At 36.5% G+C, this 25,374-nt stretch overlaps 1 protein-coding gene across 1 annotated transcript in view; it reads right to left on the bottom strand.

Annotated features, from left to right (window-relative positions):
* Positions 1 to 25,374, bottom strand: part of AKT3 (AKT serine/threonine kinase 3) — a 332,652-nt gene that overhangs the window by 191,888 nt on the left and 115,390 nt on the right. Inside the window, exon 4 of the mRNA XM_061187389.1 lies at positions 15,782 to 15,893. Within this exon, the coding sequence (XP_061043372.1) occupies positions 15,782 to 15,893 (112 nt within the window). The remainder of the gene's footprint in view (positions 1 to 15,781; positions 15,894 to 25,374) is intronic.

The raw sequence follows: 25,374 nt of genomic DNA, 5'->3' as shown, positions 1-25,374 counted from the left end.
CTGTTGGTCCTCTCTCTGTGAGTGGGCCCTTCCAGGCGTGGGAATTCTTCCTCTCCCCCAGCCACCCCTCAGGGGCACCAGTCCTGTCTGGCCTCCACTTCTCCTCCCCCTTCCCTCCCCCAACGTCCTACCCGATCGCTCGGGGGTTCCTCCCATCCCCTCAGGTGTGCGAGCTCCCCCACCAGCACCTGGTAGGTGCCCTAGTTGTGAGGAGACGAGAACTCCACGTCCTCCTACTCTGCCGTATTGAACCCGCCTGTATCTGTGGTTCTGCATCCTCAGATTCAACCAACTAAGCATTGTGTAGCACTGGAGTACGTATTTATTGAAAAAATATCCACATATAAGTGGAATAGTGCCGTTCAAACCCATATTGTTCAAAGATCAGCTGTAATTTGTAATGGCTCTTTTGAATTTTGTTTTTGACTCAGTGATTACTAAGAGGTATGTTATTCAATTTCCAAACACCTGCAGCTTTTCTGGTTTTCTTACACACTTGATTTCTAATCAATCATTTTATAATCCAGGATTATAAACCAGGATACAATTAATCCTGGTGAATTAACCATATGCATTTGAAAACTGTTTATTCTGCCAATTTTGGGTGTAGTAGTCTGTAAATATCAATTACATCATGGTGGTAGTATAATTCTATGTCTTTGTTGATTTTTTTGTCTAGTTGCTCTTATTGAAAAAACTTTTTTAATTTCCAAATATGATTGTGGGATTGTTCTTCTCTTTTTAATCGTTATTGTATGCATACATATTAATAATTGTATATCATCCAGATCAATCGACCCTTTTATCATAGCTGTCTTACTAGTTTCTAGTAATATTTTATTTTGAAATCTCATATAATATAGCAAATCTCCTTTTTATGCTTAATGAATGCATGATACAACCTAGCTCTCTTTATATTTAAAGTACATCTCTTACAGAGAGTATTTAAGTAAACCTTGCATTTTCATCAATTCTGAAATTCTCTGCCTTTTAACTGCAGTGTTAAATACATTAATATTTAATACAATTATTTATATGGTTGCACAAGAGTCCACTATTTTATTTTTTTCTGCTTGTTTCCTCTTCTTATTTTCCTCTTTGCCTTTCTGGTTTTGTTTTATTATTTTACACTTTTTTCAGAATTCCAGTTTAGTTTTCCTTCAGGGTTTTCAGCCATCTTATTCTGCATTATTTTAAAATACACTCTTAACTTACACAGAGTTCACTTATATAATGTAAAACAGATTCATTAACTTTTTATGATTCTATTTCTCTTCATATTATCTTGGTGATCATCATACCCTTCCTTTCCTTTTAGAAGTTATCCTTGAAATTATAACATTCATCCCTGACTTAGCAAAGTCTAATATATCAATACTTCTAACTCTTCCCAGAAAACGCGGTGATGTCTCTAGAAATGAACTCCATTTTCCCGTCGACCTCAATTTACGCTATTATTTCAGATTTGTTTTATTCTTTATATAATCAAACCACAAAATATATTATTATTGTTCATAAGATCAATACTCATTTGGCTTTATCAACTTATTTACTATTTTATTTTTTTCATTTATTCTTACATCTTTCCTCCTATTTGGAATGATTTTTATTCTGTCTGAAGAAGGATTTCCTTTACAGCAGGCCTGCTGGTAACAAACTGTATCAGTAATCTTTTCTCTGCTCTGCACTTTAAAATTCCTTTAAAAATATAAATATGCATTGTGAACTGAATACCTCAGTAAAGCTAATTAGCATTCATTACATCACATTGGTACCTTTTTTTTTTTCTTTGCATCCTCCCTATCTGGCCACCACCTGTTTGTTCTCCATATCTATGAGTGTTTCTGTTTTGTTTTTTAGATTCCACATATAACTGAAATCATATGGTATTTGTCTTTGTCTGCCTTACTTCACTTAGTATAATACTCTTTTAGGTTCATCCATGTTGTCATGGCAAGAGTTCATTCTTTTTTCCATTGTATATGCATACCACATCTTCTTTATCCATTCATCTATGGATGGACACTAAGGTTGCTTCCATAGCTTGGCTACTTTAAATAATACTGCAATGAACACAAGGGTGCATACATCTTTTCAAATTAGTGTTTTCATTTTCTTCAGAAAAATAACCAGAAGTAAACTTGCTAGATTGGATGGTAGTACTATTTTTAATTTTTGAGGACCCTCCATACTGTTTTCCATAGTGGCTGCACCAATTTACGTTCCTGCCAACAGTGTACAAGCGTTCCCTTTTCCCCACATCCTCATCAGCACTTGTTATTTCTTATCTTTCTGATAATTTCCATTCTAACAGGTGTGAGATGATATCTCACTGTGGTTTTGATTTCCATTTTCCTGGTAGTTAGTGATTTTGAGCATCTTTTCATGGGTCTGCTGGCCATCTGTATGTCTTCCTTGGAAAAATGTCTATTCAGATCCTATGCTTATTTTTTATTCAGATTGTTTTCCTGATATTGAATGATGTGAGAGTTCTTTATGTATTTTGAACATTAACCCCTTATTGGATATATCATTTGCAAATACCTTCTCCCATTTAGTAAGTTGCCTTTTTGTTTTGTTAATGGTTTTCTTCACTGTGTAGAAGCTTTTGTTTGATATATTCTCATTTGTTTATTTCTGCTTTTGTTTTTCTTGCCTGAGAAGACCTATCAAAAAAATATTGCTAAGACTGATGTCAAAGAGCATATTGAGGGCTTCCCTGGTGGCGCAGTGGTTGGGAGTCCGCCTGCCAATGCAGGGGACACAGGTTCGAGCCCTGGTCCGGGAGGATCCCACATGCCATGGAGCAACTAGGCCCATGCGCCACAGCTGCTGAACCTGTGCTCTGGAGCCCACGAACCACAGCTGCTGGGCCCGCGTGCCACAACTACTGAGGCACGTGCACCTGGAGCCCATGCTCTGCAATGGGAGAGGCCACCGCAGTGAGAGGCCCGTGCACCGCAATGAAGAGTAGCCCCTGCTCGCCGCAGCTAGAGGAAGCCCACGTGCAGCAACGAAGACCCAATGCAGCCAAAAATAAATAAATAAATAAATAAATTTTTTTTAAAAAGAGCATATTGACTATGTTTTCTTTTATGAGTTTTGTGCTTTCAGGTCTCACGTTTAAGTCTTGAATTCATTTTGAGATTATTTTGTATATAGTTTAAGAAAGTAGTTCAGTTTCATTCTTTTGCATGAAGCAGCCAGTTTTCCCAACACCATTTATTTAAGCATTTCTTCCTCTTCAATTTTTTTAGAATAGCTTAACAAGGATAGGTATTAGCTCTTCTTTAAATGTTTGGTAGAATTCACCTGAAAAGCTGTCTGGCCTGAACTTTTGTTTCTTGGAAGGTTTTGTTTTGTTTTTTAACTGATTCAATTTCAATTACTGGTAATTGGTCTGTTCATATACTCTATTTCTTCCTCATTCAGTTTTGGGAGACTGTACATTTCTAGTAATTTATCCATTACTTCTAGGTTGTCCATTTTACTGGTGTATAATTGTTCACAGTATTCTTTTATGATCCTTTCTTTACTGTGGTTTTAGTTGTAATGTCTCCTCTTTCATTTCAGATTTTATTTATTTTGGCCCTTTTCTCTTTTTCTTGATGAGTCTGTCTAAAGGATTTTCAATTTTGTTTACTTTTTCAAAGAACCAGCTTTTAGTTTCATTGATATTTTCTATTATTTTTTCAGTCTCTATTTTATTCATTTCTACTCTGGTCTTTATTATTTGTTTCTTTCTACTAACTCAGGGTTTTGTTTATTCTTTATTCTTCTATTCCTAGTTTTCTTAGGTGAAAGGTTAGGGTGCTTATTTGAGATTTTTCTTGTTTCCTGAGGTAGGCATGTATTATTATAAGCTTCCCTCTTAGAGCTGCTTTTGCTGTATCCCACTGATTTTGAATCGTTGTGTTTCCATTTTCATTTGTCTCAAAATATTCTTTTATTTCCTCTATGATTTTTTTAGTGACCCATTGATTGTTTAGTAACATATTGTTTAGCTGCCATGTGTCCATGTAGGTGATTTCTAGTCTCATATCTTCACAGGTGGAAAAGATGCTTGATATAATTTCAATCCTCTTAAATTTGTTGAGACTTGTTTTGTGGCCTAGCATGTGATATATCCTGGAGAGTCTTTCATGTGCACTTGAAAAGAATGTGTATTCTGCTGGGTTTAGATGGAATATCCTCTCTCTCTCTCCCTGTATGTGTGTGTGTGTGTGTGTGTGTGTGTGTGTGTGTGTGTGTGTGTATGTATATTATCTGGTCTAATGTGAAATTTAAGGCCAGTATTGCCTTACTGATTTTTCTGTTTGGATGTAAGTGGGATGTTAAAAGTCCCCTATTATTGTGTTATTGTCAATATCTCCCTTTAATATTTGCTTTATGTATTTAGGTGCTCCTATGTTGGGTGCATATATATTTACAATTTTTATATATTCTTCTTGATCCCTTTATCATCATGTATATCCTTCTTTGTCTCTTGCTACAGTCTTTGCTTTAAACTCTATATATTGGCATTTTGTATTTACTGGCATTTTATTTATTGCTTTCTGGTTGTTTTTGTGCTTTTTTGTTCCTTTCTTCTTCTTTTGTTCTCTTCCCTTGTGACATGATGACTAGCTTTAGTATCATATTTGCATTATATTAACATTCTATGTGATCATTTTAAGTTGTTATCACTTAACTTCAAACACATTCTAACAATCCACCCACACACATTTAATATTTTAGACATATTTTTACATCATTTTGTTTTGTGTGTCCCTTGACTACTTATTGTAGCTATAAATGATTTTACTACTTTTGTCTTTTAACCTTTCTACTAGCTTTAAAAGTGATTGACGTACCATCATTATTATATATTTGCCTGGTTACCAATCAGATGTTTCCTTTAGTAATTTTCATATTTTCTAGTTGTGGTCTTTTATTTCCCACTCAGGGAAGTCCCTTTAACATTTCTTGTATAGCTGGTTTGGTGCTGCTGAACTCTTCTAGATTTTGTCTATAAAACTATTTCTCTCTCCTTCAAATCTGAATGACAGCATTGCTAGGTAGAGCATTCTTGATTGTAGGATTTTTTCCTTTCATCACTTTAAATATATCATGACACTCCCTTCAGGCTTGTAAAAGTTTCTACTGAAAAGTCAGGTCATAGTCTTATGGAAGTTCCCTTGTACATAACTACTTGCTTTTCCCTTGCTACTTTCAAGATTCTTTCTCTAAATTTTGCCATTTTAATTACAGTATGTATTGGTATGAATCTCTTTAGGTTCATTTTATTTTGGCCTCTATGTCTCCTGGACCAGATGTCTGTTTCCTTTTCCAGGTTAAAGAAGTTTTTAGCTATTATTTATTCAAATAAGTTCTCTCCCCTTTCTCTCTCTCCTCTCCTTCTGGGACTTCTCATAATGTGAATGTTAGTATGCCTGATGTTGTCCCCAGGTCTCTTAAACTAACTTTATTTTTTAAGATTCCTTTTTCTTTTTTCGTTCATCTTGTGTGATTTCCACTACTCTCTGTCTTCCAGTTCACTGGTCTTTCTGTCTATCATCTAATCTACTATTGATTCCTTCTAGTGTATTTTTTATTTCAGCTATTGTATTCTTCAGCTTTCTTTGGTTCTTCTTTACATTTTCTTTTTGTTAAACTTCTCACTGTGTTCATCCATTCTTCTACTGAGTATGTTGAGCATCTTTATGATCATTACCTTGAACTCTTTATCCAGTAAATTGCTTTCCTCTACTTCACTTAGCTCTTCTGGGGTTTTATCTTGTTCCTTCGTTTGGAACATATTTCTCTGTTACCTCATTTTGCATAATTCTCTGTTTTTATTTCTATGTATTAGGTAGGTTGGTTACATTTCCCAATTTAGAGAAATGGCCTTATGTAGGAGTCATCATGTGGGGCTTAGCAGCACACCTCCCTCTGGTCACCAGAGCTATATGGTGCCTCCATGTGGGCTGTATGGGCCCTTCTCTTGTGGCAGGGCTGACCACCATAGGCACAGTGGTAGGGGGTGTTGACCCCCGAGTTGGTTGGATAACAGGCCTTGACATGTGGAGGCTGCCAGCCTACTAGTGGGTAGGGCTGGGTCCCAGTACAGCAGGTTTCATGGCCCAGGAGGTGCTGAGCCTAGTTCTTATGTGCTGGTGGTCAAGGCCAGGTTCTGGGGTCACCAGCTGCAGGGTCCAGGGTATTTGGGTGCTACCCGGTTGGTGGGATAGCTAGGTCATGTCCCAAGCCAGCTGTTTGTGGATTCTGGGAAGTCCCAGTGATGGTGCTGGCCCACTAGTAGGTTGACTGTGGTGCCTGAGGGCTCCCAAGGCTGATCCAGACCCACTGGTGTGTGGGGCCCTGGGGCTGGTGGGCAGAGCCAGGACCTGTTGGGTTCCATGCTGGTGCTTCCTGGCTGATGGGTGGGCAAGCTACCAGTGCTGATAATCTAGAGGGAAAGCTTCAAAATGGTGCTTACCAGCACCAGTGTCCTTTTGGTAGAAGGAGCTCTCCAAAATGCCTGCTGCCAGCATCTATATCCCTAGGGGGAGTCATAGTTGCCTTCTGCCTCTCTGGGAGGCTCAAGATCATTAAGCAAGTGGGTCTGACTCAGGCTCTCTTCAAATTACTGCCTCTGTGGCCTCTGCACTGGGAGATTTTACATGAGCCCTTTAAGAGCAAGTCTGTTTCCTATAGTCCTCCACCTCTCCTGTATGTGAGTCTTGCTCACTTTCAAAGCCAGACATTCTGGGTGCTCCACTTCCTGGTGCAGAATCCCTGTGCTGGGGAGCCTGATGTAAGGCTTGGACCTCTCACCCTTTGGGGAGAACCTCTGCAACTGTCTCCACTCCTCCTACCCATTTTTATATCTTTAGTTTTGAAAAATCTCTCCTGCTAGTCTTCAGGTTGTTCTCATCTGTAAACAGTTGCAATTCTGATGTGCCTGTGGGAGGAGTAGAGCTCAACGTCTCCCTTCTCCACCATGTTGGCCATACCTCTTAAATTGTTATCAATATTTGAGTGAAATTATTAAAATATTCAACTGAAATGTTTTCATTTTACTTTTATTTCTGGAAAAGATTTTAGGTCATTAGCACTTATTTTCTTTCAGCACATTAACTCCAACTATCATTCCATTCTATACATTCCATGCCAGTGGTTTCTGTTGATCTCTTACCTCTTGATCTGATTGTTGCTCCTCTGAAGGCAAAGTAACTTTTATCTCTATGTGCTTTGATGATTTTCCCACTTTCTTTTGTTTTCAAAAGTCTAACGAAACTAGGTGGGTTTTCCTTCTATTTTTTCTCCATAAGATTTATAGGACTTCTTGAATAAGTGATTTGATATCTTTTTAGCCATTTTAGAAAGTTTTCAGCCATTATCTCTTCAAATACTTTCTGCCCCATTCTTTCACTCTTATTTTTTGAGACTCCAATTGTGTGTTATGTAAGACCATCTCACTGCATTCCCTTTATCTTACATTCTGCTCTTATTTATCTTTTTCTACCCTTCTATCTTTTCATTTTTCAACTGGATATTATTAGAACCATATCTTTGAGTTCACTAACTTTCCCTAATGCTAGGCTAAATTTATTACTAAAACCTCCCACTAACACTAAGAACTTTAAATATCTTATTTTTCAATTTTATAATTCTCGTTTTATTCATTATTTTATAATTTCTAGCTCTATGCTACATTTCTCAGCCTTAACTTTTATTTCCTTGAACATACTAATACATATTTATTTTAATTTGCCTGATAACTCCATTATCTGGAGCCCCTATGAATCTTACTCTGTTGTCTATTTTGTTTTTGTGGTTTTGGCCACACTGTCTTGAATATTTGTATACTTGTTTTTTTTAATGAGTATTGAACAATGTACATGAAAAAGGAAATAGTTTGAGGCCTAATAAGATATAATCTTCTTTTACAGATTTGCTTTTAGCAGGCTCATAGGAGACTCGCAAAAGTGGATTATGTTAACCACATTTAAGGAATGAAATAATTTAATGCTAGACTTCAATCTTTAAAAGGTAAGTCTATATCCAGTTTACATTTTATTCTAGGGTATAGTCCTTTAGAGTGCCAACCTATAATATAGTCATTTACCATGTCTCCTTTTGGTAGGCCCTGGATTCCAAAATTTGATTCACAGATCTGACAGTTACTCCAAATCTTAACATCTCAGACATGTCTTCTAGAATTGGCAGATACCCCTAGAGAAAGAGTGGGCTCACTTTTCTGGTTTCTTTCTTCCAGAGTGTTTTGGCCCATAATTCTTCACATCCTTATTGGCTCTTGGATGTCACTTCCCCCCAACCCTTTTTGTGAAAATTCTGTCCAGCTTTTCTAGTAAGTTCTTAGGTGGATTACTGACCTAAATTACCTAATTCACCATAAGTGAACAACACAGAGGTGTGTGTGTGTGTATATACGCATATGTGTGTGTGTGTGGTATATGTATATGTGTGTGTGTGTGTGTGTGTGTGTGTGTGTATATATATATATATATATATATATATATATATATATATATATATATATATATGCAAAAGAATTTTGGGCCCAAGCATCTCACTAATTGAAAGAAGGTATCCAGTTTTCTAATTCTTATGTAATGTTGGAAAATGCAGTCAATTTAGAAAACAGAACAGAGACCCCTATGAAAACGTATTCATCTTAAAGTATATACCACTTATACAAAAACTAAAGTTTCATAAGCTAATCATTTATCTGAAAACAAGTATTTAATTAAAATATCTAATATATGAGTGCTGCTAAAGCTCAAATAAGGCATGGAGTAGGGAGAACTTACAGTGACAGGGGAAGCCTATTGGTATTGTGAATAAGTATCACAAGGTGTTACAGGTAAAATATAACAAGTATGTGTTGAGTACAGTGGTGTCTAAGAAAAACAATGGAAAGTTTGGGATGGGGATCAAAAGAGAAAGGTGATTTATAAATGGAAATGTACAATGAGCTGGTACAGGAAGAGAATGTGAGGAACAGAGAGACAAAGGAAGGTATTCCTATCATAGGGGCAAAAAAGCCAGAAAGAGCTCCAGGTGATGTGAGAACCCACTATTAGTATTTGGTAAACTACAGGTAGATAAATATAGCTATAACACAAGGGGGGGTGTATGTGTGAACATGCAATTGTGGGTGTGAGTGTAGTGGGGCATGGTGGTGACGAAGTGATTAGCTATAAGAAAAGGAAATGACTTGTTTCATAAAGTCAATGTTCCTGTATCACATAATAAAGTATATATAAAAAATCATATTTAACAGTGAATATTTTGAAGTACATTTATTAAAACAGGAGAAAAAAGTATACCTGCTGTCATGAAAATTATTAAATATTGCTTAGAAACACAGAGAAATAATAGATAATATGATCAGAAAGGAAGGGACAAAACTAGTGTTACCTGAAGATGCTATGTCAACAAAAGAATAAATGTTTTGAGTTACATAATAAACAGAAACCAACAGCTTTCATTCTAGACACAAGAAATAAGAAAAAATAATGACAAACATCCTAATCACAAAAGCAATAAAAATATGAAATAGCTACAAATAAGCTCGCTGTTTCAAATAGAGAAAAAACTCTACCAAAGTATTTAAGTGAATACAAACAGCATGTACTCTAGTGTAATGCTAAATATTATAAATGTATCAATGTTTTCCAAATTAATTTATAAGTTTAAGGCAGTTCATTTAAAATACTAATAAAGATTTTCTTTAGTCCTTAAAAAAATAACCTAAAGAATGCTCTGGAGACATCAGAAAAATGGCAGAATAGGAAGCCCTAGATCCTCCTTCCCCGGCAAAGAGACACTGACTCAATAACAATACATAGATTAATTTCCTTTGTAAGAAATCCAAAAATCAGTTAAGAGACTCCTGTATCCCAAGTAAGCAGCCTCTCCCTCAGGGGATAAAGAGAAGAGTTCAGCGTGCATCCAATATTCTGGTTTTTCGGGAACTGCCCATGGGACTGGGTTCTGTCTCATCTGACTTGGAGCACTGATGGGACCTGGCATAATCTAGAAGCCTAGGTGGTGCTGAGAACAAAACAGAGCTAGGGGACTTGCAGTGGCTCCAGAGAATCTGCAGTACTGGAGACAAGCACTAGAAGGAGCAAGAGATTATGAGCTCCTGAAAAAAGAAACCCACAAGTCTTTCTAACTGGAGATTTACATGCACCAATCCAGAGAAGTCACATCCACAGACAACGCTGAAGAGTTCACTAGAATCTGTAGCTGGGCTGACTGGTAAAGGTCATTCCCTGCACTAAGCCAATTTCTAAAGATGGGAGAGGTGGCTGTTTTTACAAGTGTGCAGATCCCAACACAAACTTACAAGACAAATAAAGAAACAGGGAAACATGACCCAATTAAGAGAATTAAATAATTCTCCAGAAACAGACCCTACAGACAAAGAGGTATATCAATTATCTCACAAAGAATTCAAAATAACTGTAAGAGAGATGCTCAATGACCTCAGTACAATGATACTTGAACAATATGAGAATATCACCAGAGAGAGAATATATATTTTTAAATTGGAGGTTAAGAATACAATAACTGAATTGAAAAATTAAACAGACAGGTTCAACAGCAGTCATGATCAAGTAGAAGAAAGAATCAGCAAACTCAAAAACATGTCATTTGAAACTATCCAGGTAAAGGAGCAAAAAGAAAAAAGAATGAAAAGGAGTGAAGAAAGCCTAAGGGACATATGAGGTACCATCAAATGGACCATTAAATGCATTACGGGAGTCCCAGAAGGAGAAGAAAGGGAAAAGGGGGCAGAAAGCTTATTTGGAAAAATAATAGCTGAAAACTTCCCAAATATGGGAAAGGAAAGGGACATCCAGATTCAACTAGGATGAACCAAAAAAAAAGTCTACACTAAGACACATTATAATGAAATTGTCAAAAGTCAAACACAAAGAGAGAATCTTTAAAGAAGCAAGAGAAAAGCTACTCATCACCTACAAGGGAGTCTCCGTAAGACTATCAGTGGATTTCTCAGCAGAAACATTGCAGGTCTGAAGGCAGTGAAATGATATATTCAAAGTGTTTAAAGGCAAAAACTGCCAACAAAGAATAAATAATTGTCAAAACTTTCTCCTTCAAAAATAAAGGAGAAATAAAGACTTTCCCAGGTAAACAAAAGCTGAGGGAGTTCATCACTACTAGACCTGCCTTACAAGAAATGCTGAAGGGAGTCCTTCAAGTTGAAACAAAAGGACACTAGACAGAAACACAAACAGATATTAAAAATACATAATATTGGAATACTGTAACAATGGTATGTAAGTCACTTAATTCTCGTACAGATAAAAGACAAAAGTATTTAAAAAACTATAAATATAAAAACATGTTAATGGATACTCAATATAAAAAGATGTGATTATGACACCAAGAACATAAAGTATGAGGATTTAAGTAAAAGAGTAGAGGTCTGTATGCAACTGAAGTTATTAACATTTTAAAATAGATTGTTACAACTTTAAGATATTTTATATCAGCTCTAAGGTAACTACAAAGAAAATATCTATAAAAAATACACAAGAGAAAATGAGAAAGAAATCAAAGCATGTTAATACAAAAACATCAATGAAACACAAAGGAAGATGACAGGAAAGGAAAAGAGGCACCAAAAAAAAAAAAAACCGCAACAAGTCAAACAGAAAACAATAAAAAAAATGGCAAATCCCTATCAGTAATTACCTTAAAAAGGTAAATGGATTTAACTCAATAAAAAGATAGAGAGTGGCTGAATGAATAAACAAAGATCCCATGATACGTTGTCTAAAGAGACTCAATTTAGATATTAGGACATACATAGGTTAAAGTACAAGAATGGAAAAAGATATTCAAAAATGATAAACAAAATAGAGCAGGGGTAACCATACTTACATCAGACAAAATAGACTTTATGTCAAAAACTGTCACAAGAGACAAAGAATGACATTATATAACGATAAGATGGTCAATTCACCAGGGAGATATAACAATTATAAATATGTATGAACTCAACAAGACAGCAATATATGAAACAAACATTAACAAAACTGGAGAAGTGACAGCATTACAATAATAGGAGATTTCAAAACCCCTCTTTTAATAACAGAATATGCAGACATAAGATCAATGTGGAAACAGAACTTGAACAACACTATATAGATCAAAGTGCTCTAACAGACATATACAGAACATTCCACCCAACAGCAGCAAAATAAACATTCTTCTTAAGTGCACACTCTCCAAGATAGATAACATGTTTGGTCATAAAACAAGTCTTAACAAAGTTAAGAAGACTGAAATCATACCAAGTATCTTTTTTGACCACAATGAAATAGAACTAGAAATCAATACCAGAAAGAAAAGTGGAAAATCTGCAAATTTGTGCATATTACATACTATTGAACAACCAATGAATTCAAGAAGAAATCAAAAGAGAAATAAAAAAACCTTGAGACAAATGAAAACAAAAATACAATATACCAAAACTTATGGGTTGCAGCAAAAGTGGTACTAAGATGGAAGTTTTTTGGCTATAAATGCCTACATTAAAAAAGAGCAAAGACCTCAAATAAGCAACCTAACTTTATACGTACACACTAAGCCTACAGTTAGCAGAAGGAAGAAAATAATAAACATTAGACCAGAAACACACAAAATAGAGAATAGAAATATTCAATGAAAGTAACAGTTGGGTTGTTGAAAAGATCAACAAAATTGACAAAGCTTTAGCTAAACTAAGAAGAAAAGGAGAGAAGACTCAAATAAAATCAGAAGTGGAAGAGGAGACATTAAAACTGATACTACAGAAATAAAAAGGATTATAAGAGATTACTATAAACAAATAACCTGCTTTTTAAAATGGCCAAAAGACTTGAATAGTTATTTCTTCAAAGAAGATATACAAATGATCACAGTTATATGAAAAGATGCTCAACATCATTAATCAACATGGGAATGCAAGTCAAAACCACATGAGACATCATGTCACACCTGTTAGAATGGCCTCTATAAGACTGTGAGAATGTGGAGAAATTGGAACCCTTGTGCACTGCCGATGGGAATATAAAATGGCGCAGCCATTATGGAAAACACTATGGAAGCTCCTCAAAAGATTAATTAACACAGGAGTTTGGGATTAACAGGTACAAACTACTATATGTAAAATACATAACCAACAAGGACCTACTGTATAGCACAGGGAACTACACTCAATATTTTATAATAACCTATAAGGGAAAAGAATCTGAAAAAAAAATAGATTTATATGTATAACTGAATCACTTTGCTGTATACCTGAAACTAACACAACACTGTAAATCAATTATACTTCAATTAAAAAAATTTTTTAATTAAAAAATTTAAAAATAAAACTACCCTATGATCCAGCAATCCACTTCCAGGTATTTATCCCAAAGAATTGAAATCAGGATCTCGAAGAGATATTTGTACTCCCCTGTTCACTGCAGTATTATTCAAAATAGCTAAGTGGTGGAAACAACCTAAATGTTCATTGATGGTTGAATGGATAAAGAAAATATGGTATAAACATACAATGGAACATTATAATCTTAAAAAAAAGAAGGAAATCCTGTCATATGCTACAACATGGACGTTATGCTAAGTGAAATGAAACAATCACGGAAAGACAAATATTGTATGCTTCCACTTATATGAGGTATCTATAAGGTGAGGTAGTCAAACTCATAGAAGCAGAAAGTAGAATGGTGGTTGACAGGGGTGGAAGAGGGAAATGCAGAGTTGCTATTCAGTGGTATGGAGGTTCAGCCATGCAAGATGAAAAAGTTATAGAGATCTGCTCTACAGTAATGTGCATATAGTTTATAATACTATACCATAACTTAAAAATTTGTTATGAAGGTAGATTTCATATTATTATTATTATTATTATTTTGGCTGTGTTGGGTCTTAGTTTCTGTGCGAGGGCTTTCTCTAGTTGTGGCAAGCAGGGGCCACTCTTCATCGCGGTGTGCGGGTCTCTCACTATCACGGCCTCTCTTGTTGCAGAGCACAGGCTCCAGACGCGCAGGCTCAGTAGTTGTGGCTCACGGGCCTAGTTGCTCCGCGGCATGTGGAATCTTCCCAGACCAGGGCTCGAACCCGTGTCCCCTGCATTGGCAGGCAGATTCTCAACCACTGCGCCACCAGGGAAGCCCCATATTATGTTTTTTAATCAAAACTTTTAAAGAATGTACTAAAACAGCTGAGACTATTTTGAAAAAATCGTAATAATTATTAAGATATGGCTTAAGTCCAGCTTTGCCAACATAAATGGAAAAATTAATGTTTCAATGGGATGTTATAAATCCACTAAGAATAATATTTTCAAAGACTATATACTGACATGGGAAAAGTTCCGTTCATTCAGCCAGTCAACAAATACTATGTCGGACCTTGGACTGCGTGCTAAAGATAAAATAATGAGCAAGGAAGATATGATACTTGCTAGTCAAGAATCTTATAGTCAAGTGAGAAAGGCAAACAAAGATTACAGTGGAGATATACTTGATACAAAGGAGACAAGGAGATAACTAAGTATATAGCAGGGGAGTCCTACCTCTTCTATAAGAGTCAGAGAATGTTTTGTAGGAAATGTGACATTTTAAGCTCAGATCTGAAAGATACATGGTAACTAGCCCAACAATGGTTATGGGTGGAGACATAAGCAATCTGAGGATCTAGCACATAGAAATGGCCAGGGAAGACAAGGGTGTGTGGGGAGGGAGGACATACCAAATTTTATGTATACCAAAGACCTAAATACATCTGCACAGAGTAAGACTGGAAGTATATAAAAGAAAATATTATCAGTCCCTAACTCTGGTTGTAGAATTAGAATTCTGAGTAAATTTTCATTCTTTTCTATTTTTCTTCTTTTCTATATTTCCTGAAGTAATTAATCATACATTACTGTTTACTATTTATTGACAAAAAGAGTACTATTAAAATAATACTTTACTATTTACTACATTTGGGGAAGAGGTTGTTTTTGTTTTAAATCTTAGACAAGTCTCTTAGGACCTAATTTATTCATTTGGAAAATAAGGCTAATAACATTTAACTTCACAAAGTTTCTGATTTGGATCATATATGATAACATGTAGAAAAGTGATTTCATGGTTGTTGGACCTAACTCAGTATCAGAGCCACCAGATAAAAGGTATTAAGACAGAATTGGAGGATAGTAGATCAGGAAGATGAAATGTGGGCCTGATGAAGTTGGTGTGCTAGTTACTAACATTTTGCCACCCCCCTCTTTAGCAATGATGATAGTCAACGCCAATCAAGCCCGATTTTTTTTTTTCCTCACTGAGCTTAGACCCAATCTCAGAATCCTTCTCAGCATAACACTCCAGGAAGTCACTTGCATAATGGCACACTACTTGAAACCTTTTGCCATCACCAGCTTTAGAATTCCAAATATGAACACAATCAATTACATAATTTTTAAAAGGTAGCTTGGTGATTAAAATGTCCTCTTTAATTTACATTTTAACTTTTAAATGCTCTATTTTCTGTTAAAAAGTATATCTTATAGCACTTCTAGAGGTTTCGATTTAGTATTTTTGTAAGCCTGTCATTTATCTGTTATACCAGAAACAGAATAATTAGGGGACTATAGCATTTTACAAGTATATTTACAGATATTTACAAGTGGTCAAGTCAGATACATATACACCTTTTGACTGATTGTCACTTTTTCACAAAATGGAAAAAATGAGTTTCTTACCTTTCCTCTGGAGTGTCTACATGAAATGTTCTCTCTATAACAGTGGTCCACTGGAGACATCTGATAATAAATGTGTTTGGCTTTGGTCGTTCTGTTTTCATTAACTGGCATTCTAGAAATAAAATAAAATGTCTCTTTGAATATACTTATATTTAAACCAAGAAGTAAAGAGTTGAGAAGTACAGAGTTCTATTCTAAACAAACCACTGCAACCTCACAGATTTCTATGGCTCTCCACTCAAGGCTGTTTGTTCACAACCTGATTTCAGTATTCCTTTCCAATCCATCGCCCATTCTAGTCACATGCTCTATTAACCAGCCAAATTGGACTATTAAACTTTCCTTAAATACATCTTGCTCTTTCCTCTATCTATATCTTTGATCCAGCTAATATTACTATTTGGAATGTTTTCCATTTATTTTACCCCTAACCATATGTAATCCCCAACAGCCAAAAGAATACCTGTCCTTTAAGTCCAGATCAAATTCTACTCCTTCCATGAAGCTTTTTATAACAACCTGGTCCTAGACTGACCATTCCCCAAGCTATATTCTCATAACATTCTCACTACATTCTCCACTCTACATTCTCATTATTTATTATTGTACCCCTCATTTTTCACTTAGCATAGAGTACCTTATATTACTATTTATCATTTTTAAGAAGGTATCCTTATCCCTACCTAGATTACAAGACTTTGACAGTATGCATCCCCTAAAACTCTTAGTAATCTATAGCACCTAGAGCCAGTCAGTCAGAAGTGATAAATTCTGTCAGCAATGATCTATATCTAGGAAGACTTCAAAGAAAAGGAACATATAGCATAGTGGCTAAAAGTATGGATTTCAACACTACTGTGCCTGGATTCAACTTTTTTTCCTACCATTAACGATACAAGCTTAGACAAGTCAATTAATTTCTCTGGTCTTCAAGTATTAAATGGGAAGCAGTAAGAGTACCTACATCATAAAATTGATGTAGGGATTAATAATATGTAATTGTAATACTTAGCGTAGTGTGTGACACACAGTAAGTTTTCAATAAATGTTAGCTGCTATTATTAGGTGTACACCTGAGCTACACTCCAAAGGATATCTGGTATTGGACAACAAGAGAAAATAGGATAGGGCTGTCTGCTGACACTGCAGCAGACAGTGTTGTTGAGGAAATGCACTGCACTCTCTCTCTTTAGGGCCTTTTGTCTAGTTGTGCCTTCTGCCAGGCATTCTTCCCCTCACACAGCCCAACAGTTAACTCCTCACCTCCTTCAAGTCTTAAATCAGTTCTAACCGTCACATTGAAGCCTACCTCAACCATGCCACTCGGTACTGAAATCTGCATCCTTTACCCAGGACTCCCCAACTCCTCTTACCTGCTTTACTTTTTATTTCCCATAGCATGTTTCCATCTTTGTACATATGACATGACTAACTTAAGATCTTTCTTATTTACTGTCTGTTTCTTCAACTAGAATATAAGCTCTACTAATATATTGTTAGCACCGAGAACTAACATATAGCACTCCATAAGTATTTTCCAAGTGAGTGAATTCTAACAGTAATAATCCAGCAAGAAGGTAATTTTGATGATACAGGAAAGAGGAGAAAATTTCTGGAGCAACTTCCTTATATAGCCCAAAAGGGATAGGATTCACCGAACAATTAGAGGGCTGGCTGTAGTCAGGAGTACAGAGAGTTTAGTGATGCAACAGGAGAGAAGATAGGGTAAAGGAGCCCAGAGCTGGTAGAAATTATTTGCTCATTGCTTCTACTTTTTCAATAAATTAGGATGTAAAGGAGCCGCGGGCTGGCTGCGGGGGGGGAGGCGCAGTCCCGGGCCCGCTCCGCCAGGGAGACCCGGGACTCCGGGCTCCAAGGGAGCCCGGACCCGGGGCACCCACCCTACCCCTACCCCACGGCAGGGCTGGGCAAGCGGCGACGCCAGTCCCGCTGGGCCTCCGCCCCCGGGGTGACCCCGCCCCTCCCCCCGCAAAGCCCCCGCCTCGGTCCCCGCCGGGGGACGCCCCTCCCCCGCCCCCCCCCCCCTCCCCCGCCCCCCCCCCCCGTCGCAGCCCACGGCCTCCCCGCCTTCCGCCCCCGGGAACCCCCTGCTGCCCCGCCTACCCGCGGGAAAGCCTCCGACCTTCGCCCTCCCTACCCCGCGCCGCCCGGCCCGCGCTCCTCCCGTCGCCCCTAAAGACTCTAAACGTGCCCTACTCTGCCCCGGGGAGAGGTAAAGCCCGCGCCTGCCCTCCTGGCCCCGGACCCCGGGGTCACCCTGCGCCGCCCCGCCTCCCACGGAAAAAAAAAAAAAAAATTAGGATGTAAAGCCATGCTTAAGAATAAGGTTGGAAGAGGATGCACTGGGGCTTTGAGAAAAGAGAAGATATATAATAGCCTTCTAGGAGCAAACAGACTAGGGAAATATCCATGACTGCTAAACAGCATTAAGGGTCCAATGGAATTTAATGATTAAGAATTTAAAGTACCACCAGGGATCATGGTTGTATATTTTTCCCCAGATAACTTCAGTTACACGGGTGCAGATGGGGAATACAAAGGATTGCATTTAAGCAAAGCTATAATTTAACTAAGTAAGTTTGAAAATGCAAGAAAGTGAAACAGAATACAGGATGCAAGACAAGGGAGTGGTTTAGATAATCAACTAAAGAACTAAAAATGGGTAAGGAGGGAAGTGAGAACCTGGTGGTATGTAAAATAATGAAAAGGTAATAGAATCGATAGATCATAAAATCCATCGTTTCACAGTTAAATACTTAACAACGTTACACACTTTCTGAAATATGAATGTTAAAAAAATCAAATATAGTATGCCAATTTATATTTTTTGTTTGAAATACAAAAGTTTTAAAATACCAAAGATATTATACTAATTTACACCAATAAAGAACCACATAATTTCCCCCAACTTACTCTGCCTATAAGGTACAGACTCCATCTGATTCTCTTTGAAGCCCATTGTTCCTTCCTGTTTCCTTCTTTATAAAATTCCTATCAAGCTTCCAGCCAATGGTTCACTATACTGTCTTGCAGACGTTTAATTAATGTTAATTTGATGTCCTAGCTAGATGAATTACTTAAAAGTTAGGAATTATGTGTACGACTCTTCCTTACAGCACCTACAGCAGTGACAGCACATAAGGGTACAGAGTAAATACCTGATGATTGAGTAATTGACCCATTGGTGTTTTTTGTTTTTGTTTTTGTTTTTGTTTTTGGCCTTGCCACGTGCCTTGTGGGAACTTAGTCCCCCAATCAGGGATCATCGAACCCGTGGCCCCTGCAGTGGAAGCGCAGAGTCCTAACCACTGGACCACCAGGGAATTCCTGCCAATTGGCTTTTAATGTAAAGAATGGAGAACAGACACTTAAAAAGAGGGACAGTCCTGACAGAAATACTCGAGAGTGAACCATGGAGTAAAGGGACACAGGAAGAACAGAAAAGGAAAGAAAGAATGCCCACTCTAAGGTTCACCTACTTCAGTTTTACTTAAGTTTTCCATTGTGGTGATGTCAAGATAATTAAGATAATAGACTTTAGAATACCAGATTCAAATCTAGCCTCTATCACACACTATCAGCTATTATTACCCAAGACAAAGTACATTAAGCCCCAAGATTTTCTCATCTTTAAAAGCACTATGAGGAATTAAAGTAAACTTTAAAAGAAGCATATTTTCAACACTACACCTAAACGAAGTTTAAATGCTATAATCTAAAGAACTTCTTAATGCTATAAATGTAAAAGCTATTTAAAATACTATGTATGAGATTCTAAGTGGTTATTAATTACTGCAATTTATGAAAAGGAAAATAAAAGTGATTAATTACCATTCCCAAGCAGATGTTAAAAAGTAATGTTTAGAAAAGAATAAAATATTTGTATTTATGCATATAATTGTTTTGGAAAAATATTAAAATAATAATAAAATGACATAAGTAGTTATTCACAACATGCTTGTTTTGACTAAATATGCTAAGTATTCATGAATCAGCAACATAAATGAAATCCCAATTATGGGCCAAGCACCAGATTCTGGGCATAGTAAGTAAGAAAAATGAGTAAGAAACTCTACAAGCTTACAGCACATACCAAGCTCTATTTTTAATCATTCTGTGTAATTATAAAGTAATATTCTACTAATGGTATAAAGGTTTTAATCAGGCCCTCCTGAAACCTCTAGCTCAACAAAAATGTTACAGGTAATTATGGACATGAAGAATAGAAATAAACCTATATGTTTACAGGTTTCAGTATGAAATACTCTGTAAATCAATCCAACTTCTAAATAATACCCATTAGATTGAAACTATAGACGAGAGAAGTGGCTACCAAAAGGCAGTCCACAATATTCAAGTGACAGTCGAGTCAACATCAGGAGAAGAGAATATTCTACCACAATGCCTCAGGGTTTACTGCTGTGCATAAACAGATATAATTAAAGAGCTGAATCCAAACTCAAAACAGTTGAAACTTTAAATTACCGTATTAAAATAGCTGAGCCAGTAAACAGAAACACTTTGGGTTCTTTCATGTTAGCCATAATATGGAAATACGAACACATCATACAGTTCTCTCTAAAATGAACAAAAATATGCCATGAAAGTTTTCAGGACAAGGTGCATGTCTAAAAACACTTATTTTGAAGAGAATTCTTAAAAGGGACAGGGTTAATAAATAGGTTGGCCAATACTTCTTTAGAAGAATATTTTCTTTTTTATTATGTAAAGATTCCTAACTCAAGGTAGGACAATTTAATTTTTTTTTAAGTAGAAATTTTGGATAGAGATTCTAAAAAGCTATTGACCAAATGATTATCTATGACTTCTGGAACAATTTAATATGCAGGAATAAAGCAAGCATTCTTAGATAAAATGTCAGGTAGCTAGCTTTTATTATATCATAACCCATGATATTTTTCTTTTTTCAAAAAATTTTTGTTTTATATTGGAGTATAGTTGATTAACAATGATGTGTTAGTTACAGGTGTACAGCAAAGTGATTCAGTTATACACATAGGTATATATTCTTTTTCAAATTCTTTTCCCACTTAGATTATTACAGAATATTGAGCTGAGTTCCCTGTATTATACAGTAGGTCCTTGTTGGTTATCTATTTTAAATTTAGTACTGTGTACATGTCAATCCCAAACTCCCAATCTATCCCTCCCCCTGCCCCATCTGTTCCCTCTGGTAACCATAAATTCATTCTCTAAGTCTGTGAGTGTTTCTGTTTTGTAAATAAGTTCATTTGTATCATTTTTTTTAGATTCCGCATATAAGTGATATCATATGATATTTGATTTTCTCAGAATGACTTACTTCACTTAGTGTGGTAATCTCCAGGTCCATCCATGTTGCTACAAATGGCATTTTTTCATTCTTTTTAATGGCTGAGTAATATTCCATTGTATATATGTACCACATCTTCTTTATCCATTCATCTGTCAATGAACATTTAGGCTGCTTCCATGTTTGGTTATTGTAAACAGCGTTGCAATGAACATTGGGGCAGATGTATCCTCTCAAAACCATGGTTTTCTCTGAATATATATTCAGGAGTGGGATTGCTGGATCATATGGTAGCTCTATTCTTAGTTTTGAAAGAAACCTCCATACTGTTCTCCATAGTGCTTGTACCAATTTATGTTCCCACCAACAGTGTAGGAGGGTTCCCTTTTCTCCACACCCTCTCCAGCCTCCCTCCACCCTCTATTGTTTGTAGACTTTTTAATGATGAACATTCTGACTGGTGTGAGGTGGTATCTCATTGTAGTTTTGATTTGCATTTCTCTAATACTTAGTGATGTTGAGAATCTTTTCATGTGCCTCCTGGCCATCTGTATGTCTTCTTAGGAGAAATGTCTATTTAGGTCTTTGGCCAGTTTTTTGATTGGGTTGTTTTTTTGATATTGAGCTGCATGTGCTGTTTGTAAATTTTGGAGGTTAATCCTTTGTCAGTCACAACATTTGAAAATATTTTCTCCCATTCCGTGGGTTGTCATTTAGTTGTGTCTATGGTTTGCTTTGCTGTGCAAAAGCTTTTGAGTATAATTACGTTCCATTTGTTTATTTGTTTTTCTTTCCATCACTCTGGGTGAAGGATCGAAAAAGATCTTGCTGTGGTTTATGTCAAAGAGTGTTCTTCCTATGTTTTCCTCTAAGACTTTTATAGTGTCTCATCTTACATTTAAGTCTTTAATTGATTCTGAGTTTATTTTTGTGTATGGTGTTAGGGAGTGTTCTAATTTCATTCTTTTACATGTAGCTGTCCAGTTTTCCCAGCACCACTTATTGAAGAGACTATCTTTTCTCCATTGTATACTCTTGCCTCCTTTGTCATAGATTAATTGACCACAGGCGCATGCATTTATTTGTGAGTTTTCTATCCTGTTCCATTGATCTATCTTTCTGTTTTTGTGCAGTAACATACTATTTTGATGACTGTAGCTTTGTAGTATAGTCTGAACTCAGGAAGCCTGATTCCTCCAGCTTCCTTTTTCTTTCTCAAGATTTCTTTGGCAGGCCTTCCCTGGTAGTCTAGTTGTTAAGACTCCATGCTCCCAATGCAGGGGGCCCCAGTTGAATCCCTAGTCAGGAAACTAGATCCCGCATGCCGCAACGAAGATCCGGCATGCTGCAACTAAAAAAGATCCTGCATGCCACAACAAAGATCTCACACATGGCAATGAAGATCCCGCATGCTGCGACTAAGACCCAGCACAGCCAAAAAATATTTTTAAAAATGATTGCTTTGGCTATCTGGGGTCTTCTGTGTCTCCATACAAATTTTAACACATTATTGACTGGGGGATTTTGGCAGAAACTAATGCCTGTGGCCGGCGATTTGTTATCTAAATGAATATTTAAACACTTGCATTTGAGTAAATATCGACAACTTTTTTGCACTTAATGTATTTATTTGAACCTTTGTACATATCTTACTATTCTAGTACTTCGTTCAAGTGTGATACACAGTATAGCAGTCACCTCTGTGCAGAGGAACAGAACATCTATTACAAATATACCATGTTTCACTGCGCTTTCCCCTGGAAGAGCAGAACCTACACTTTCTGGCGGCATTTTTTAGTCCTGTGGGTATTATTTCCTCTAGAATATGTTCTTTTCTTTTACCTGATAGTCAACAAGGTGGATCTTTGTGGGCGGCTCTTTTAAAAATGCCACAAGAAGGACCAGGTGCAGTACTACCACTACATTCACCAGAATGGTCAGTTACACATTCTCTAGCTACTGCTAACAAAAATTGCTTGTAAGTCATTTTACTTTATGCGTTAAGGCTACAATAAATTTTAAATGCATTGAATAAACCACAATTACTCAAATAGAAACCCACTTTCTTATACCATTTTCAAGTTTTCTGGAGGATACTGAAGTTTGCCAAATATTGATCAATCAACTCCTTTCATATATTTATTATACTCTAATATACAAGTGGGCTTAGTTATCTGATGACCAGTCCTCCTGTCTTCCTTTCCTGTAGATGCTTTGGAGGTGTCACGAATCATTGTCACCAGGTGGACTAACCTCTTGTCTTTCCATATAAGAATCACGTCTCCCTTCCATGTGAATGTCATTTCTCCCCTCTGTAGATTTTTACATTTCTCCTTTAATTGGTTTGGTAGACCAGGATTCTCTCTTATAGTCTCACAAACTCTGGTTTTATTTTTCAACAACATTTCAGATGTGGACACACTGTTGTAATAACTGTCTTGGTAAATATGGTGCCACGAACCAAGATAAGGTTGTAGGACTGATAATATTGTTTCTTGCAATTTCTTTCCTTCACCTGTGTAAATCTCAAGTTTGCATATATATCAGTTTCGCATTTGCTATCCATCCTGACCGAAATTCCGTATTTTGTACGTTTTTCGGGATTACAGGTTTTGAATCTGAGTCATCCTCACCACAAGTGATGGTTCTTGTTTGGGTACACAGATGGAAAATAATCCAGAAGAGGTTTAACTTTTGAAATTCTGTCTGCAGGAAGCGGAGTTTCCAAGCTACTATTAAAGTGAAGAAATATCATTATTTGTTCCAAACTTCTTCTCATCATAATCTTTGGAAAGATAGGTGTTTCAAGTAAGGGATCAATCGACCAATATTCTTTCCAGTGTGACTTTATTTGTCCCATCAGAATTATTAATCCAAGAAACTTCTTCATGTCACTATTGGTTACATCAGTCCATTTTAAAGCCTTCTCATACTTCTTATATGATTTTTCATTCTGTTCGTGATACAGCTTTGTTTGAGAAGCGACCTACTTGAAAAAGTCCTTACCAAAAATTAATTCTGTTATTTCACTAACACTTTGCAGGTTATTACATTCAATACTTACACCTGACACACCTGTAAAGTCTTCTAATTTTCATGAAATGTTATCTTCAATCCACTTCTGTAGAAGCAAAGGAGCATTCTCCAGCACAGTGGGTTTCATTTTCACTTTCCGAATCAGAATCAATTGCTAAGGTTTTTTATCTTTTTGTTGGTCTAATATTCACATTGTCTGAATCAGAATTATATTCTGAAGAACTATCATCTTCTGAGACAGTAGTATATACGACACTTGGACAATCAGAGAAATTTCGGTGCATGAAATTCACCCACAAATTCTTCTTCACTCAAAATTTCACGATGCTTCATTTTTGAAAATTTTATGGTAATAAACTTATGTTGATAATATACACAAGGTTAGAACAAAAACCTAACAGAGCAAAATGTAAATGCTAACAACAATCGTTAAGTTGTAAAATGAACCCTTGATCAACTTTAGGCTTTTAACAACTTCGCCCAGTGATATTAATTGTATTACTCTCTAAAAACGTATTGATACATCTCCAGTCAATAACGTTCGGGTAACAAAACACGTACTGATATGTCTCCAGTCTATGATGTGTTAAGATTTTTTTGTTCTAGTTTGGTAAAAAATGGTAGTTTGATAGGGATTGTATTGAATCTGTTGATTGCCTTGGGTACTATAGTCATTTTGACAATATTGGTTCTTCCAATCCAAGAACATGGTATATCTCTCCATCTATTTGTGTCATCTTTGATTTCTTTCATCAGCATCTTACAGTTTTTGGTGTACAGGTCTTTTACCTCCTTAGGTAAGTTTATTCCTAGGCATTTTATTCATTTTGATGCAATAGTAAATGGGATTGTTTCATTAATTTCTCTTTCTGATCTTTTGATGTTAATGTATAGCAATGCAACAGAGTTCTGTGTACAAATTTTGTATCCTGCAACTTTACCAAATTCATTGAAGAGCTCTAGTACTTTTCTGGTGGCATCTTTAGGATTCTCTATATATAGTATCATGTCGTCTGCGAAGAGTGACAGTTTTACTTCTTCTTTTCCAATCTGGATTCCTTTTATTTCTTTTTCTTCTCTGATTGCCCTGCCTAGGACTTCCAAAACTATGTTGAATTGCAGTGGTGAAAGTGGACATCCTTGTCTTGTTCCTGATCTGTGAGGAAATGCTTTGTTTTTCACCATTGAGTATGATGTTAGCTGTAGGTTTGTCATATAAGGCCTTTATTATGTTGAGGTACGT

Source organism: Eubalaena glacialis, chromosome 3, assembly GCF_028564815.1.
Source record: "Eubalaena glacialis isolate mEubGla1 chromosome 3, mEubGla1.1.hap2.+ XY, whole genome shotgun sequence".
In the NCBI taxonomy this organism is placed as follows: Eukaryota; Metazoa; Chordata; class Mammalia; order Artiodactyla; family Balaenidae; genus Eubalaena; species Eubalaena glacialis.
This window is presented reverse-complemented; position numbering and strand designations above follow the sequence as displayed.